The sequence below is a fragment of the Microtus oregoni genome, unplaced genomic scaffold (genome assembly GCF_018167655.1).
Source record: "Microtus oregoni isolate MIOR12 unplaced genomic scaffold, Mior012 000000F_ref0000247, whole genome shotgun sequence".
Taxonomy (NCBI): domain Eukaryota; kingdom Metazoa; phylum Chordata; class Mammalia; order Rodentia; family Cricetidae; genus Microtus; species Microtus oregoni.
Genome location: NW_024543059.1, coordinates 15,771,113 through 15,789,508, shown reverse-complemented (window position 1 = coordinate 15,789,508; position 18,396 = coordinate 15,771,113). Strand labels below are relative to the sequence as shown.

At 46.2% G+C, this 18,396-nt stretch overlaps 2 protein-coding genes across 4 annotated transcripts in view; one reads left to right on the top strand and one right to left on the bottom strand.

The window, feature by feature from the left end:
- Positions 1-1,375: 1,375 nt before the first annotated feature.
- Positions 1,376-8,573, bottom strand: Pex11a (peroxisomal biogenesis factor 11 alpha). Of its 2 annotated transcripts, XM_041651191.1 has the most exons (3): positions 8,405-8,573; positions 5,449-5,564; positions 1,376-3,298 (listed from the first exon to the last, which is right to left on the bottom strand). In XM_041651191.1, exons 1-3 carry the CDS (start codon positions 8,458-8,460, stop codon positions 2,730-2,732), a joined length of 741 nt encoding a protein of 246 aa, XP_041507125.1. In that variant the 5' UTR covers positions 8,461-8,573; the 3' UTR covers positions 1,376-2,729. The 2 variants fall into 2 exon arrangements, with proteins under 2 accessions (XP_041507125.1, XP_041507135.1); XM_041651201.1 differs by lacking the exon at positions 5,449-5,564 and having other exon boundaries at positions 8,405-8,542.
- Positions 8,574-12,552: 3,979 nt separating this feature from the next.
- The window catches only part of Wdr93 (WD repeat domain 93), a 33,659-nt gene continuing 27,815 nt past the window's right edge, over positions 12,553-18,396 (top strand). For both annotated transcript variants that reach the window (XM_041658223.1, XM_041658213.1), the window contains exons 1-3: positions 12,553-12,852; positions 13,412-13,604; positions 15,182-15,246. In XM_041658223.1, coding sequence (XP_041514157.1) covers positions 12,553-12,852; positions 13,412-13,604; positions 15,182-15,246 — 558 coding nt within the window. The remainder of the gene's footprint in view (positions 12,853-13,411; positions 13,605-15,181; positions 15,247-18,396) is intronic.

The window sequence follows — 18,396 nt, the reverse complement described above, 5'->3', positions numbered from 1 at the left end:
AACACGAAATATCATTCCTAGTTAGCAGATTTGCATGTTGCTGACTCTACTGAGTTAGTGTGGATAACAGAACAGAAAAGTACCAGGAGGTAGGTTCAGCAAAATGACTCAGCAGGTCAAGGTGACTGCCACTAAGCCTGACCACCTGAGTTCAGTCCCTGGAACCCACATGGTAGGAGAGAATTGACTCTGGCAAGATGTCCTCTGGCCTCCACATGCATGCTGTGACACTTGAGTCACATGTACACATGCACGCACACACACATACACACACACACACCGATACATAAATAAATGTAATAAAAAATAAGGATATGAAAAATAGATACAGATATCTCTCTGGTAGTAAATTTTATCCTTCGTGTAATAAACCAGGGAACAAGATGTCAGGAAAGGGAGGAATGTGGAGCGAGGAGCTTCCAAAAGAGGTAATGGATAAGCGAAGCCTTTGATACTTATCAACCTTGGTCTAAGCCTTTAGGCTGTAAGACAGCAGTGGCGAAGGAGGGACGCGTGTGTATAAAGTGGCCTCTGCTCTCACTTCAAGGTCCAGGACAAATGATCTGGAAAGCTCGCATCTGGACACGGCCCAGGTTAAAGGGCAGTCTGCCTTCTCGGGCGGTGGCTCTGGGCCAGAGGGGCTAGAGGGCTCTGTGCCTAACAGCTCTGCTGACAAAGCTGGTCCTTTGACTGCTTCCACTGGGATTCTAGAAAGTGGGTGAGAGGTGAGAAGGGAAAGAGCCAAACAGATCCTAATGGGGGGGAGGGGCAGTTATCCAGCAGTACTGGGGGATGGGAAGGCACTGAGCTATCTCATGCTGGCCCCTTCCCTCCACTACAGGGACCCAGGAATCCTGGCCAGTCTGTGCACAGGTGGGTCCCCAAGCTGAACAGGACACTCAGACACTTGTGGAGCCAGCCCTCAGCAGCACTGCTCAGCTGTGAGTGTGCTGGTCTGTGCAGCCCCTCAGGACTGTGGACCCAGGAAGAGAGGTTAGTCGAGGGGAATGATACAAGGATGAGGTAGCAGGGCCCTATGGAGTTGGAGTTTACAGACTCTAGAGATGGTAGCTCCCAACCCGCCCACCATCCTCTCCACTGTGTAAGACCCAAGGACCAAAACCGATATCTGCAACACACTGCTATGAACTCTAGGCAGGCTTCTCCAGGAAGAAGCTAGCCAGCCATGGCCAGGCTACGGTGGAGCACCTTGGCAGGGGTGGTCTGGACAGTGTGCAAGGGAACCTTTCAACCAAGAGCTTTGACATCCATAGTCCCTGTGCCGTCCTCCCAGCCTGCACCTGCCAGCCCCGAGCTTCCTCAGCTCACTTACTCTACACTCCAATCCCAGACACATTCATAGACGCGAGTCAACTCTGCTTAGAAATTTATTAGACATAATCGATGTTACCGTACAAGTAGCTACTTAGACATATTTGTCTTGTTTTAGCCACTCTAGTTTCTCTCGGATTCCCCCAAACTTTTCTCCTGTCACTCATTTTAAAAACAGAGAGCCAAGAACCCGAGTCCTTTTCAAGAACCTTTGTCACATTCACTGGAAGCGGTTATTCAGTAAGTGGTTCTCATTTCCATTTCAATGGTAGTTTTATATGGCTTTAAAGGTGCTGTCACAGCTGCCTGGTGGTGGGGACTGGGGACTCAGTGTGCCCATGTACTCTTCACTGGCCCTACTGCTCTTTCCCACTCCTCCCCCCACCCCCCGCTGTCCTGAGTAAACCTGATTTATCACAGAAAACTGACATTCTTACATGCAAAGACAGGAAATTTTTAATTCTCACATTTTGATGAAAATTATTGTGGAATTGCCCCAACTGTTATGTAGCTTTAAATAAAATCAATCTGGCTAAGTCTAGATTTTTCTTTTCACAGACTAAGACAGAAACCATCAGTGAAAGTTCCAGGCCTGGAATGTGTATGTGTGTTGGGGGGTGGGGCGTGTCAAGGGGCAAAAGGCAAAGGACTCTTGAGCCTGGAAATGCTGCTGATGGTTATGAGATGGTAGAGGAATCACCTTGGAAAGAACCAGAATGAACCTCTGACTTCAGTTTTGCTAGTGTCAATTTCCTTATCTGTCACGGACTTTGTAACAGGCACCACAGTGACCTTCCATCCACTTTCACCTCTGTCTCCTCCGCTGCACTCTCGCTGACCCGCAGTATTACCTGAGCATTCCACCCAGACACAACTTAGACCCCGAGGGTCCTGACACTTCCCTGAGTCTACCTCTGGACACAGTAAGGACACACTGCAGCAACGGCCAGAGCCAACAGGTTAGGAGGCTCCAAGCCCAGCTCCCCTCCATCCCACACCAACACCTGTGGGGTCAGGGGTCGGAATAACAGATGGGAGGGAAAGGGAGGCCTTAACCAGAGCCAGGAGTGCCATGCTTCCGCTCTGATGAAATCAAGGACCCATACAAACCAATCCACAGTTCTAGTTTCTTTGGGTCTTCTATGATTTCTTTCCTTTCCATTTTTATTCATTCAGCAAACATTAAGCTCTTACGACGCATATAAAAATACTCAGTAATGTTAGCTGAAGGGAAAATACTCAGAAATCCCGAAGTTACTGCAGCGTATAAACAAAGTATCGGTCTGCACGCGCCATTGTTGGTCCCACTTCTCACAGGATTAAACAAGCACAGGGAGACCTGGGACAAAAACAGACGTCTGCTCCACTAAGCTGTTAGCCTTCAAGCCTCCAAACACCTAGTGGGTCTTCAGTTTCAATTGAGGACACACTATGGTGATGAGCCCCGCCACGGAGGACACGAGACCGCCCAGTCCCACGACACCTAGATTGGATTTGTAGATTCCGAGGTGATTCAGAGGGATGAGGATGTCACACAAGTTCTTCACTGTGTCTAGGAGCAAGGGGGGATGCCGCTTCAGAGACTGGAATAGGAGTAGGAGAAAGGACTGGAGCCAGTCGATGTCTTCAGTGACCACGCTGTACCCAGGAGGGTCCCGGGATGACTTCTCTCTCTTGGCCCTGTCCCGGGCCACTCGTTCCATCTGCAGCAAGATCTCATACAGATCGCGGGCCAGGCTCAGCAGGAGGAAGTAGTAGTAGTGGCGGGTGGCCCACATTTGCCATTTTTCTCTGGTGACTCCAGAGGTCAGACCCACACTCTTCACCCACAGGACAGTGTCACAGATGTAATAAACCACGCGGTTCAGGTTGGCTAGCGTAAGGCATAAGCGGGGCACTAGGTCCATGACTTGGATGCTCTGTTCTGTTGCCTGGATGGCGTGAACCACGTTGCCTAGTCTGAACCCTGTAAAAAGAAGCCACAGGATCAGTACTTAATTAGTTCTTAATGGGAGGCAGAAGCCCCGAGACGAGTTAAGGATTTAGAACTTAGCTGATCGCAGTTGAGGCTCACAGTCCTAGCTGAGGAAAGAAGGAGCCCTACCGTGATCCTGAAAAGCCCAAAAGATAGTGACCTTTACAATTTGACACCCCCATTCCAAGGTGTGCCTTAACATTCATTTCCAGGATACTCCAGACCAGGTTAATCATGGGTGTGTGTTACTGTGTTTGAGTATTAACCTTTACACTTTAGAAGCAAGAGTACTTAACACAAGTTCCAGGCTTAACATTCTTACACATTTGATTTCGCATTTGTGGTGCTTTAAATAAGAATGCTGCCTTCCCCCACAGGTTCATAATTGAATACTTAGTCACCAGGGAGTAGAACTCTTTGATAGTATTAGAAGGATCAGGAAGGGTGGCCTTGTTGGAAGAAGTGTCAGTAGGGGTGGGCATTCAGGTTTCAAAAGCCCATCCCAGGCCCAGGCCAGTCCAAAGTCTCTGTTTCTCTCTCTTTCTTCTTCTCTCTCCCCCGATCTCTCTCTTGGCTTATAGATCAAGGTGTGGCTCTTAGCTACTCTCCATTACCACATGGCCTGCCGCCATGCTCCCGTCCATGATGACCATGGACTAAGTCCCTGCAACTGCAAGCAAGTCCCAAATTAAATTCTGTCCTAAATAACAACTGCCTTGCTCATGGTGTCTCTTCACAGCAACAGAACAGTGACTAAGACACCATCAAAAGGCTGCCTTAGGCAAAGCAGCAGTATCCTTTGAGGGTCATTCTAGTTCATCTTCCTTCACTATGGACGAAGAGCACAGAGAAATGGTAGTACTGAGGGGCTATGGTGATCAGGACTCACAGGGAGCACCTAGATGAACTAGCCAACCACTGCAATGTGTGCCCTTATATAAGCATGCATTAGTCAATTGGGGGTCACCTGTATTTCCTGGAACTACCCGAAGCAGCTACCCTCCAAACACAATCTCAGAAGAGCACTTGACATTATTTTAACTAGCATAGAGCAGTATATGAAATGACTGTTTCAAAACCGGGGCTTCGGGTTCTCATTCCAGCTCATGGGCCAGCTGGTAAGTACCTTCTGGCCTCTCAAGACTAGTGAAACCCTAGGGGACACTTCAGCAATGACATTCTGGAGCATTTATTACAGAATTTCTAATCTTAGCCTTCAAAGACAACCAGAAATCTTACCCAACTTTGTTGACTATTTAAGTCTTCTCTCTCTGCCAAACCAGGTTTTGGGGTTGACACTGACGCTCCAGGACAGTTAGCACCTAGCAGTCCTGAGCCTCTGCTAGGGGAAACCTCCCTTTCAGAGTCCTTTGTCTCTCCAGCCACACCTCAAATCCTACCTCCTTCAAAATATTTTTTTCCCAGCCATCATATTTGGCACTAAATAGGATTTACGTTATTTTATCTCTCCCATAAAGCTAAGGAATGCTCACTTATTAAGTAGGTACTCGAACAACTCATCGATATGGGATGGTCTACATCTCATCCTAGTATATCTGCTGATCTACTGTCGAAACATCTGCTTTGCATCACACAATGGAGTCAGGCATGCAACTGTTATAAGAAGCATGGGCTCTCCCAGGATGACTGATATGAGGGTGTAGCCATGGGTGAAAACCCCTGCCATCACTCTTTGACTTTCACATGGAGCTACCTGACACACTAAGAGAATGTACCCATTCGGGTCCCCCACGGATCCTCACTGGAGGAGGAGGAAAAGGCATGTGCACTAGGATATGGCTGTCCTGGTCTACAGAACTGCAGGGGTCATGCTAGACTGAAGCTCATGTGGGCACTGCCAAGACACTCTTAGAACTGAAGTGAACCAGCACACCGTGTGCCCCACCGGCTAAGATTATGCAGGAGGCTATGGTATGGCATCAAATGCGACCAGAGGAAGACATCTGTGAACAGCCCACAGCAAAGCATTCGGCCTTGGATCCCCAGCAGGACTACTGCCAGCTGCACCGTAGACTTGGGCGAGTGGAAAGGAAGACCTTGAAAGCACATTGTCAATTCCAGGGGCCGAGGCTAAGGATTTTAAACCAGAAGCCGCTGTCCCTCGAGAGACAGGTACTTACATTTACGGCCAGTGCTCACACTGGACTCCAGCCTCTTGAGCTTCGTTACCACCGCCTCTTTGCCAGCTCTAGACTCTAACAAATATCTAAGCAACATGCATGCATGTTGAGTGGCTCTGAAATGGAAAAAATGAGGAAAATGGTTTACAAAGCAAATAAAATTTGATTCATGAAGGGAAAGCAAAGAGAAACATCGTGCTGAGGCCAAATTTCTGGGAAGATTTCTCATGTTGCAGCTCTTACAAAAGCAACATTCTGCAATAGTCCTTACACAGGAGGGCCAAAGGGCGAACATGCAATGGAAATGTAACACAAAGGTTAGGAAAGAGGACTCTAAAGCCCTTTGCTGGCACAGGAAGATGGATGTCATGAAAAGCTGCACAGAGATGTCTCTCAGCTCCGTGAAGGTCCAAATTCACTATCTGCCCCTGGGTAGATCCGATATCCAAAATGATCATTTCTACCACATAGTTTAAACTTACTATTTATGCGACAGGACACAATCTCAAAAACCAGTCTCCATATTTAGTTTTTAAGACTAAAGGACCAGGCCGGGCGATGGTGGTGCACGTCTTTAATCCCAGCACTCGGGAGGCAGAGACAGGCGGATCTCTGTGAGTTCGAGACCAGCCTGGTCTACAGAGCTAGTTCTAGGACAGGCTCCAAAGCCACAGAGAAACCCTGTCTCGAAAAAAAACCAAAAAAAAAAAAAAAAAAAAGACTAAAGGACCAAAGACACACCAATCTACAAATCAGCACCTATAGTGTTTGTCCTTCAAACCAACTAGTATTTTACATACAGCTGTTTAATAATACTGCACATTCAATACAGTGATTATTATTACACAAACAATGGTAACAATAACAATGACATGGCCATGAATACCATAAATTAGAATCACAAACATCCAAATGCATCTGCAGCCTACTTAATAAAAGCAGGTTCTGGGCCAGGTGTGGTAGTTAGTGCACACCTTTATTCCCAGCACTCAGGAGGTAGAGGAAGGTAGTCATAACCAGCCGGGTCTATATACAGAATTCCAGGACAACCAGGCCTACAGAGTGCAACCCTGTCTCAAACAAAACAAAGAACAACAACAAACGTAGATCAGTAGTTGCTGGTTGGTTCCTGCTGTCTTAGAACTGCACCGGAGTCCCTGTAGGGTATCAGTGTTCTCAGCAAAACTGGCACAGGGCTGGTGGCTTGTGCCTACAATTCCAGTGCTCAGAAGGCTGAGACAAGGGGATTGTGGTGGCAGTCTGGGCCACAGAGTGAGATTCTTCCAAAATAAATAAATAAATCCTCCCCAAAATGGTATGATGATGAGCTACTTCTGGGTAATGAAGTCAAGAAGGGAGAGTAGAAGACAGAAGCCACTTCTGGCCAAAGGGCTCAAACTGCGCATGTCAATACATCCTCCTCTCTCAGCCGGGCGGTGGTGGCGCACGCCTGTAATCCCAGCACTCGGGAGGCAGAGGCAGGCGGATCTCTGTGAGTTCGAGACCAGCCTGGTCTACAGAGCTAGTTCCAGGACAGGCTCCAAAACCACAGAGAAACCTTGTCTCGAAAAAACCAAAAAAAAGAAAAAAAGAAAAGAAAAAAAAATACATCCTCCTCTCTCAGATTTGGTCTAACAGGAGAGGGTCTGAAACCAAGGCATTATTTTAGGAACGCTAGCTTGTTTATGGTTACACAGATCCTTAAAGGGGTTGGGAAGTAAAATTTTGTTGTCCACTTACATCCAAAATTACTATTTTATTAAAAGGCATCGCAGGTTACATTCTGGGCACAATAGAATTCTGTGTTTTGACTTTTGATAGAGCATGTATGTTTTCAATCATTTTGAAAACCTATCAAGTCAGACGCAAGACAGCATAACTAAGTTAAGAGGCGGGCGCTAGAGCGGACCGTGTGGACCAGCATCTCTCGGCTCTGCACTTCCGTTCTTCTTAACCTCCTGCTTCAGTTTCCCTAGATGTGAAATTGGGAGGTCAAAGTGTCTCCTCCACGGGGCTGAGCAGCTCTACAGTTGGTCTCCTGGAGTCTATTAGGGTTTTTCTTTTTTTTTTTATTTTAATATTTATTTATTTATTTATTATGTATACAATATTCTGTCTGTATGCCTGAAGGCCAGAAGAGGGCGCCAGACCTCTTTACAGATGGTTGTGAGCCACCATGTGGTTGCTGGGAATTGAACTCAGGACCTTTGAAAGAGCAGGCAATGCTCTTAACCACTGAGCCATCTCTCCAGCCCCCTATTAGGGTTTTTCTTATACGTTTAGTGTACATTAGAAGTTGAACACAAACACCTGGAAAGGGCTGTTAAATAAAACTATTTTTTTTCCTTTCCTTTTCTTTTAAATGGTTATTGAGCACCACTCAGACAAATTTCTCTTTTAAAACAAAAATGAAGGGGGATTAGTTTCAAACACTCATGAGTGCTTTCAAAACCACACCATGTACTTTGGAAGTACAGACCAAACGTTTTTTTCCACTGTACTTCTTACAGTTTACAAAGCTTCTTAACTCTCTGTCTCCAAGACACAGGCTGAGCCCAAGTGGAAGATAAAGAAGATACAACTGTCTTTCCATGAGTACTTCATCTGGCGCTCCAAGCCGCAGGGGTTCTGCTTCCTTAGGTACAAAAGAAACCCAAAGTTTCTCTCGAAAAGAAATCTCTAGGAAAGATGTTGCGCGTTGGGGACTCAGTTTCCCTCTCTGGGGACAAGTCAGGAGATAAGCTGCTGTCATAGGCTGCTGTCACGGAGGTGGCGGGCGCGCACAGCCCCATTGGATTTCGGAGGAGGGACTCGGGTCCCAACTCCCTCAAGTGGGAGCTGGCCGCGTCCTCGTGCCTCGATTTACAGGGCTGTTATCTCCTTCTCCGAGCCCAGGAGAGGAGGAAATCTTGGGTCCGGACCGGACAGGGGTGGAGGCCGACGGCACCAGACTCACCTGAAAAGTCGGTCCCGGCCCTGGCTCTGGTTGGTTAAGCGGATGAAAGCGTCCATGGCTCCCACCCACGGCCACGCGTCGCACCCGGATCACTCGTGGGTCCTCTGGGGCGCCGCGGGTCCCAGGGGACAGCCGGGGACAGGGCAGCCGTGGAGTGGGCGGAACCGGGTCTCTCCGCCCACACGGGGGCGGACTTACACCTTCGGAAGCTCGGCTTTTTAGGTTTCCGGTAGGGACCGGAAGTAGTAGTTACTAAGGCGATGCCAAGCCGCGAGCAAAGCTACGACTCACCAGTTCAGCTGTAGTGGCCTCCTCCCGCCTCATTTCCAGGTGGAGGCACTGAGTGGGTCAATCCGCTCCCTGCCTCAGGCGTCCCGGTGTGCTCAGGTACCCATGAACCCCACCTGGAACGCTGAATGGTCTTCTCAGGCGGAGGACCCAGAAGTCGTCTTTTGGAGACCGCAGGCGTCCTCATTTCCCTGTTTTTGGCCTGACGTGATGCAGGCGACAGAGATAAACCAGTCCTAAAGGGTGTTTCTAGCTGGAGAGTGGGGGAAAGTGAGAGAATTTTCTATTAGGAGTATTGAAACCCGAATGATTCTTTCCTGAGGGAATCCTAAAAGGCTCAACATGAACAAAGTGCAGGCGAAGGAGATCGTAGTGATATCGCGCTGCTGTGGAGCTGGAAAATGGGGCCTCACTTATATTTTGTAATCTTCTCTTCACCTTTGCTTCCTCCTTCCCCCTTCCCTGTTTTTCTGTTTGCTTCTCTCATCTCCCATTATTTCCTCCCATCCCTGACTCCGATGGCTAGGGTGGGAGTATTCTGCTGAAACACAGACTCAGTCATGTCACCCTGCCTTCTTAGAGGATCACCCAGAGGTGTTTTCTCAGGATGGGGTAACGTGGGAGTTGCCAGTCTTCTCTGAAAGCATCTCTGCCGGGACCTCTCAGGGACACTTCTCTAGACAGCTGTACCTCACCTCACTGATCCCTGCAGCGACCTGGGCCACAGTGTACAGCCCTCCCTTGGCTGGCACTCTTTCCAGAGACATCAAGGCTCCCTTTTGTGGGTTAGACTAGGGAGGAGACTGGAAGGCGATTTTATTGAGCATTTGAAAGAAAAACAACAGGGCAGGCAAAGTGTAAATCTCAGAAGTGTCCAGGTATAGAGAGATGATGAAGAGAGAAAGCTGTGCTTTTTCACAGTGGAGGTCGCTAAGCAGCCACGTGGTGAGAGAGGGTGGGACTGGAGCTTCAGAGAGCCAGTGAGAAGACCCAAGGCTCTGCAAGTAGCCGCTTGCAAGAAATTTTATAAGATTGTTCTCTATAGCCACGAAATAAGGTGGCTTTTCCCTTTTCTGCTTTTCTTATCTTTATTACCTGTCCCAGACCTATCCCTAAGACTTGAAGGCTGAAACGGTTTCTCTCCCACCCACCAGTCCCCACAGCCACTTTTGAAATAATCATTTGGAGGTTTAATATTAGTTATATTCTGTTAACCGATGGCTCAGGCTTCTTAGTGGCTAGCCCTAAGCCACTACAAATGAACTCATTATAATATAAATTAACCCATTTCTAATAATCTGAATATCACCACATGCCAGTGACTGGCAATACACTGGCTTCTTACTCCTCTGGTGGCTGCTGGCACCTCTCCGACTCTGCCTTCTTTCTCCCTGTCTCTGCTTGGATTTCCTGCTTATCATTATTCTGCCCTGTCATAGGCCAAAGCAGCTTTATTCATCAACCAATAAAAGCAGCACATATTCACAGCACATGGAAAGACATCCCACATCATGGCTTCGCTTTTTCTTTTTCCTTAAAGATTTATTTTTATCTTTAATTGTGTATGTGTGTGTGTTCATGCACATACATGTATGCCTTGTACATGCTGGTGCCCTCAGAAGCCAGAAGAGAGCATTGGAGCCCCTGGAATGGGAATTACTGAAGTGGGTGTAGGAACTTAACTTGGGTCCTCTTGAAAAATAGCAAGGGGGCTGGAGAGATGGCTCAGTGGTTAAGAGCATTGCCTGCTCTTCCAAAGGTCCTGAGTTCAATTCCCAGCAACCACATGGTGGCTCACAACCATCTGTAAAGAGGTCTGGCGCCCTCTTCTGGCCTTCAGGCATACAGACAGAATATTGTATACATAATAAATAAATAAATAAATAAATAAATAAATAAATAAATATTTTTTTAAAAAAAAGAAAAATAGCAAACGTTCTTTACTGCAAAGTCATCTCTCTGGCCCTATCAAGTTGCTTTCTAATTTCTTTTTTAAAATGCCAGCTTGGATTATCATATGGATTATAACAAATGTATAGTCAATGTAGGGAGAACTGACATTTTAACAAAATGAATCTTCCAACCCATGAATGAGTTCTCTCTCTCCGTTTAATCTTTGCTCTGAGATAAAGTTTGTTAAAGGCTGTTTGGCCTTTTACATTCTAATACATCATTTCATGTGTGTGATTCTGATGCAATAATTCCCTCTTGGGCTTATGTTTCCCACTAGCAAGTCTAGACCCTTCTGAATGCTCTATCCACTGCTTGTGACTTATGAGATTGTCTAGTCTAGCTAGTTAAAGAAACCACAGTAGTCCCTGCTCTGTGTGAGTTTAGCTGACTGTCCTCACTAACACCCTCAAGTGGTCCTTGCCCCAGTATCAACTAGCCTTGTCCATCACATACTGGAAGCATCGTATATGCACTCCAGCGTGTAGGGAAAGACAGTGATGGCAGCAGGCTCTTTATAGGACCCCCATAGACCACAGCCACTTTATCAACAGAAGACCATGCTGCCCTGAGTTAAGCATCTTAAAATGTCTCATAATTTTGTCATCAAATGCTTTTTAAAGCCATGACAGGCTGGCATGATGGTTGAGTGGGTAAAGGCACTTGTCACCAAGCCTAATGACTGAGTTCAATTTCTAGGACTCGTGAGGATGGAGAGAACCAACTCCTCAGGGTTGTTCCTTGAACTCTCATATATCTTAGTTTGGGTTTCTATCACTGTGAGGAGACACCGTGACCATGGCAACTCTTACAAAGAAAAACATTTAATTGGGCGCACAGTTTCAGCGGTTTAGTCCATTATCATCATGGGGGACATGGCAGACGTGGTGCTAGAGAAGAAGCTGAGAGTTCTCCATCTTAATCTGCAGACAGCAGGAGTGATTGTGTACTGGGCATAGCTTGAACATATATGAGACCTTAAAACCCGCCCCCACAGTGACACACTTCCTCTAACAAAGTCACACCTACTCCAACAAGACCAAACCTCCTAGTAATGCTACTCCTTATGGGCCAACATTCAAACACATGGGGGTCTATGGGAGTCATACCTATCCACCATACCACACATGCACTATGGCACACATGTGTATGTGCATATGTGAGCACACACACACACACACACAAATAAGTAGGAAAATGTAATTAACATTTGAAATCTCTTTTACTCAGAATGGTACACAACTTTTAAGCTTTTGAAATACAGATTATTTTTTCCCTTCCCGTCGTCTTCTACTTCATACAGAAATATAGAGAAGAGATGCTAAGTTATAACTACTTTAGAAATATCTAATTATTCTGATTTTGCAGGTTTTTTAGTCAGTAGTCTTTCCATGCCCGAGATAGTTCTGTAGACTCTTGAAGAAGTTCACAGATGCAGGACACGGGGCATGGGACCCACAAAGCTCCTGATGAGGGAACACATTACACCACCAAGATTGGAAGTGTTAAGCTGCATCTGACTGGTCCTGAGGAGAGAGAAAGAGGGAGACTCAGTGGCTTAACCAGAGACATCTGCAAAGGCAGACAACCAGGGAAAGGTATTGGCTGTAAGTGGGTTCAGTTTAGAACACAAGATAGTTACTTCTATCAGGAGGGGAAGAAGGACAACAGAATGACGAATTCTTCCACATCAGTGCACATCATCATGGGTTAGTCTGGAAGTACCTGTCCCTTCCAATGCCCACGTGACTATGAAGACCATATCCCGGGAATGTGGTAGCAATCCTATGATACATAAGGAAGTCATCTTGAGACAGCCTGGCTTCTTATTTACCTTCTTCTCAAAGTCTCTCCTCTTGCTTTGCTTCTCAGCTTGGAGTTCCCAGAAGCTCTCACTGCCACCTGTTGAGATGTCATCCTCGAAAGGAAGTCAGGCTCAGAAAGTCAGGCTGTCTGTGTTTGCCAAGGGACCACTGGAGATTCCCTCTCCAACAGAGGCAGACTGGCCTAAGGATGATGAAAAGGATTTTGTCTTCAGGGACGTGGATCAAGAGCTGGACTCCCTGCCTCAGCCTTACCGAATGATCAACAAGCTAGTGAACCAGCTGTTTGACCACTCGTGGGAAATTATCCAAGAGAGAGAAGCTGTCCGGGAAACTGAGAAAAACCGCGTCCAGCCCACTGTCTACCCTCCAGTCACAGAGATCCAGGTATGAACGAGGGTGCCTGGTTTTCATTTCAATGTTAATGGAAATGCCTGATTCAGGGAAGGGAGGAATTCCTACCGAGCTCTATGAACAGCACATGTGCATTTTTGATAGATAGTAGGCATGTTGCTTTTGGTAAAAGAAAAAAAGCTGGCAGTGGCCTGCGGGCAGTGGGGTGTTATGGTTAGCTGACTGCACTAAGGCCCTTTGTGCTGTGTTATTGACACTGAAAAGCTTCATTAATGTATCAGGCCCCCTCCATGCTTGGCAGTTGAGGCCTATCAGTGGCTCAGATGTTGTTCTTCCCACAGGACACTAGATTTAATACAGCAGAGGACCTGTAGGTGTGCTTACGTTCAGAATATCTATCTAGTCTCAACTTTTGTTTTCCCTGGCTACTGCCCCCCAAAGGGAAATGCTTACGGCAAGCATTTTCAACAGGCACACATTTGGCGATGCTGTGCCTATGATGAGCTCTCTTTGAAAAGTTAGCTCAGATTGCTCGATGGCATCGACAGCTGGAAAGACTCAGTTTGGTCCTTTTATGTCTGTGCTTCCCCAGCTCAGCAAAAGGCCTGGCGGCATGGCTGTTTCACAAGACTATCTGTTTGTTGGAGGAGTCAAAGGATTCTCCATCTATAATCTGCACAATTTCAAAAGAATGTATGTATGGGAGAAGTTTAAGGTTGATGTTGTTTCCATCTGGGCCACGGATCTGGGCAACGAAGTACTTATTGTTCCTGTGGATGAAATAGGTATTGTTTTTCTTCAGTTTTAGATTAATTTATAAGTGCTTGTAGACTGGTATTCAGTTTAATTTCTTTTTCAAGTATGGGTGGAGAGAGAGAGAGAGAGAGAGAGAGAGAGGAGTGAGGGGAGACTTGTGGGAAGGACTGATGTTTTCATTTAAGAGAGAAAATCTGAAGAAATTTGAAGGTCTGAGCCAGGAAGGGTCAATAAAGGAAAAATTGTTCTGTGATGGTCCAAGCTGTGGATTTAGCTGAAGTGAAGTGGAAGATACAAGGGAGTGTCAGTTCTGTTTTTGCACCTTTCCTCTGGAATAAAATCAGCTCCAAACAAAAAACTTAGAAATGAAATGAGAGGGCTGGTAGGATTGCCTCGCTATCGTGCTGTGCTTTGGGTCCTAGGACTCACCTGGTAGAAGGGGCCTGGCTCCTGCAAGTTGTCCTCTGATTGTCACATGCCTGTGTGGCATGAGTGCCCCCTCTCATAATAAATAAGTTCTGACAAAAAATTTAAATTTCTTAAAATGGAAAGGGGAATACAATAGACGAGGTGATGAGTAGCCGCTCATACATGCAACCTGGCAGTCGCACAGCAGAAGAAGCAAGAGGATCGGGAGTTTAAGGTCATCCTTCATTACGTAGTTTTCGACCATGCTGAATTACATGAGAGCCTATCTCAATTACCCTTTCTACCAAAAAGACTTAACGTTAAACCTATTTGTGGTAAAGGAGGCGTACTGGGCAGCACAGGCAGTGAAGATTCCTTCCTGCATTGGATACCTGGATGAGCTTAGTAAGAATGATAGGAGAATAAGGTTTCGGGTCATGTGAATTGAAAAAGTCCATCTGAACCCACAGATTTGAGATACCTGCAGGATATCTGGCTGGGCAAAACACAGGGTCTTTGGGATAAAGGAAAAGCCATATTCATTATGATCCCTTATACAGATAGTTTCATGTCTGTGTTATCTTCTTTTGATGAATCTGAAGGCAGACTGCCTTGGGGACCCTTGTACAGTGTCACAGAATACCTGTCCCATGAATCTTTATTAGGATGGATTAGATTCACCCACAGTGGGTCAAACACCTCTATGTGGTCAGTTTGTATCACGGGTGCAAAGGCAGGTTATGAATAACTTCCTAAATAAACGTAAAAAGTAAAAAAAAAAAAAGATAGAAAGAAAAAAGGAAGAAAGGGAGGGAGGGAGGTAAGAAGTTACTGTAGGTGACAATTGCATCCTGAACTCAACAGCATTAATTGCACGAGGAGCCTAGGGGGTTAAGGCTCATGGAACGGTGAGGGATAATCCTTTCTGTTCACAGCAAACAGCTGGGTGGCAGTGTGAAGAAGGGGCTGGGAGTGCTGTGACTGGCCTGCTTACAGGAGACCTCCAGGAAATGTGGGTAACACTAGCTAGGCAGGAGGGGTCTGGGTAGGAAAGAAGACTGAGGATCTCAAGGTAAGGTGGGGACTGCTGGGGGATCAGAGCAGCATAGGCCGCATGGGGCAATGAGCTTAGAGGCAGAGACTATGCCCCGACCCCGCCTGGCTTCCTGGGCTCACAGTCTCTATGTTCCTGTTTCAGGCATTGTGAGATTGTTTTACTTGTATAAAGACAGTCTTCTTCTCATCAAAGCCATCAATGAAATGGTGAGTCCCTGTTCTTTCACCTTTGGCTGGGGAACATCAAGTAGGCAACGCAAGGCACTCACTGATAAAGGCTTGTATCCAGGATGTATGAAGCTGCAGCAAATCAAACTGTACTAAAACCAAATGGGACCAAGATGGCTCAGGGGTAAGGTGCTTGCTGCAGAGCCTGATGCCCGATGACCTGCGTTCTTAGGACCTACATGGTGGAAGGAGAGAACAAGCTCCCAAAAGTTGAGTTCTGACTTCAGTTCTCACTGTGACACACACACACAATTTTAAAATTGCTTTTTTGCCCCTGCATTTAAGTTTTTAATTCATGTGACTTGTTTAAAATGGGCATCCATAATAGTTGTCAAGAGAAGGTGGGAGAGGAAGGCAGGGCAGGGCAGGGCAGGGGAAACAAATCCCCCTCTTTCAGTAATAAAGCACCTGCTTTATCCTGTCATGGATTTTATAATCTCCTGAGACATATGGTCCTTAAAAATTGTGTTCCACTTTTAAAGACCGATCTTACTCCAATGGACGCTAGTGTGGGCTGCTACCAGTTTCCTCCGGTCCCAGATGGCATTGGGGTTGTACTGGAGATGAACTTTCTTTCCCAGATGGTTGTTGCAAACACCTCCACCGTGGGGCAGGAAAATCTCAAACCTATGGGTGTTGCAACCTCTAGAAATTTTTAAATTACTTTTTTTTTTTTTTTTGGTTTTTTGAGACAGAGTTTCTCTGTGGTTTTGGAGCCTGTCCTGGAACTAGCTCTTGTAGACCAGGCTGGTCTCAAACTCACAGAGATCCGCCTGCCTCTGCCTCCCGAGTGCTGGGATTAAAGGCGTGCGCCACCACCGCCCGGCTTAAATTACTTTTAATAATAACTGTCTATCCTAGATTTTTTTTTTTTTTTTTTTGCTTTTTTCGAGACAGGGTTTCTCTGTGGTTTTGGAGTCTGTCCTGGAACTAGCTCTTGTAGACCAGGCTGGTCTCGAACTCACAGAAATCTGCCTGCCTCTGCCTCCCGAGTGCTGGGATTAAAGGCGTGCGCCACCACCGCCCGGCTAGATTTTTTTTTTTTTTTTTTAGGCCTTTCTTTTAGCTGGCTTTCTGGTCAGGCAGTAAGATGGGGACTGCCCCAGAGTACAGTGTAGAAATGACAGTGACTAACCCAGAACTGCTCAAGGATGGAGATGCAAAAAAAGGAGCAGAATCTTTGGAGGAGCAAGGAAATGAATCCCATGCCAAGAAAGACTCCGCTGAAACTCTAGTCTACAACCGCCATGGATTCTGGGAAATGCTGGCTGCTGTGGTAACTGAGCAGTCAGGTGATGCTTGCCAGGCTCTGTGACGCTCCTGGAGACTCACAACAGTCAGGGAGATGGGATGGAAGTTTTGTCTAGGGACAGATATGATCTTACTAAGGGATGTGAGAGTATGTCATCAACTTCCAGAACCTTAGAACTGGGCCATAAAAATGCCCTGGGCACAGCAGGGGTTGAAGGATGCAAATGCAGGGGATGGAGAGGTGGCTTAGCCAGTGAGAGTGCCTGCTGCTCTTCCCAGTCCCTACATCAGGCCACCCTGAAATGCCAGCCCAGGGGCACCCACACCACACATGGCATATACTCTTACAGATACACACATTAATATATATACATATATGTACATATGCATATAGCATGGAATGGAAAATAGCAGAAGTTGATTTTGTGTGTGTACACGTGTGTGTTTGTGTGTGTCTGTGAGAGAGAGAGCAGAGTCACTGCACACATGTGGAGGTCAGAAGATGACTTTCAGGAGTTGGTGTCTCCACTGTGACATTCAGAAAGAACTGTACTTCTCAGTATTTTTTTCATTAATAAGTTCTCAAAACTATAGTAATTGTAGGTTTTAAAGCGCAGTTTGACTTGTGTGTGTTCATATGTCTGTACATGTATGTGCAGATGGGCATGCACCCATGTGGAGGCCAGGGGACAACTTCTGGTGTCTTCCTCAACCACTCTCCACCTTAGTTTGGCACAGGCTCTCACTAACTCTGTGTGTAGCTCACTGATTTGACCACCTGGAGAGGCAAGCTCAGGGTCTTCTTTTCTCTGCCTCCCCAGCACAGGGATTAGAGGCACACACTGCCTCCCCCAACTCATCGTCATCATCATTAACTTTATGTTTTGACAATTTGTATCCAAATTTTACATGAATGCTGGGGATCCAAACTCGGGTCTTCATGCTTACATGGCAAGCCCTTTGCCAGCTAAACCGTCTTTCCAGACCCATGGACTTTGGAGTTTTTGTTGGTTATTTGTTTTTGTGTTTTGAAAGAGGGTCTCCCTATTTTGCCCTGCCTGGTCTAGAATGTGCTATGTAGACCAGGTCAGCTTTGAACTTGGAGAGATCAGTTTGTCTCTGGATTAAAGGTGTGCACCACAGTGCCTGATGGGCTTTCTTTTGATTGTGATCTGAACATAGCAATTGTGAAAGATATTCATATCCTCACTGAGGCAACTGAGGAAACTGAAAAACCGACTAGTAATTAGCTCTCATTAGGAATTCATTAGGGGAACTTAAATAAAAATTACCAATTTCTTGGGTTTGGACGGTAATAAATACAACTAAAATTGTGACGCCACAATGCAACATCATGATGACACAATGGAAATTGTCACAGTGGAGTGTAATGCTACAATGGGCATTCCAGTGGCATGGTGGAGCTTTGTGGACTCACAACGTAATATTGTTGTAGTGCAGGACAGTGCATCATTGTGATGTTACAGTACAGGACAGTGATGTCACAATGGGTCATTGTGATATTACAGTGCAGGATAGTGGTGTCACAATGCATCATTGTGATGTTACAGTACAGGATAGTGATGTCACAATGCGTCTTTGTGATGTTACAGTGCAGGATAGTGGTGTCACAATGCATCATTGTGATGTTACAGTCATGATAGTGATGTCACAATGCGTCTTTGTGATGTTACAGTGCAGGATAGTGGTGTCACAATGGGTCATTGTGATGTTACAGTGCAGGACAGTGATGTCACAATGCATTTTTGTGATGTTACAGTTATGATAGTGATGTCACAATACATCATTGTGATGTTACAGTGCAGGACAGTGATGTCACAATGCATCATTGTGATGTTACAGTTATAATAGTGGTGT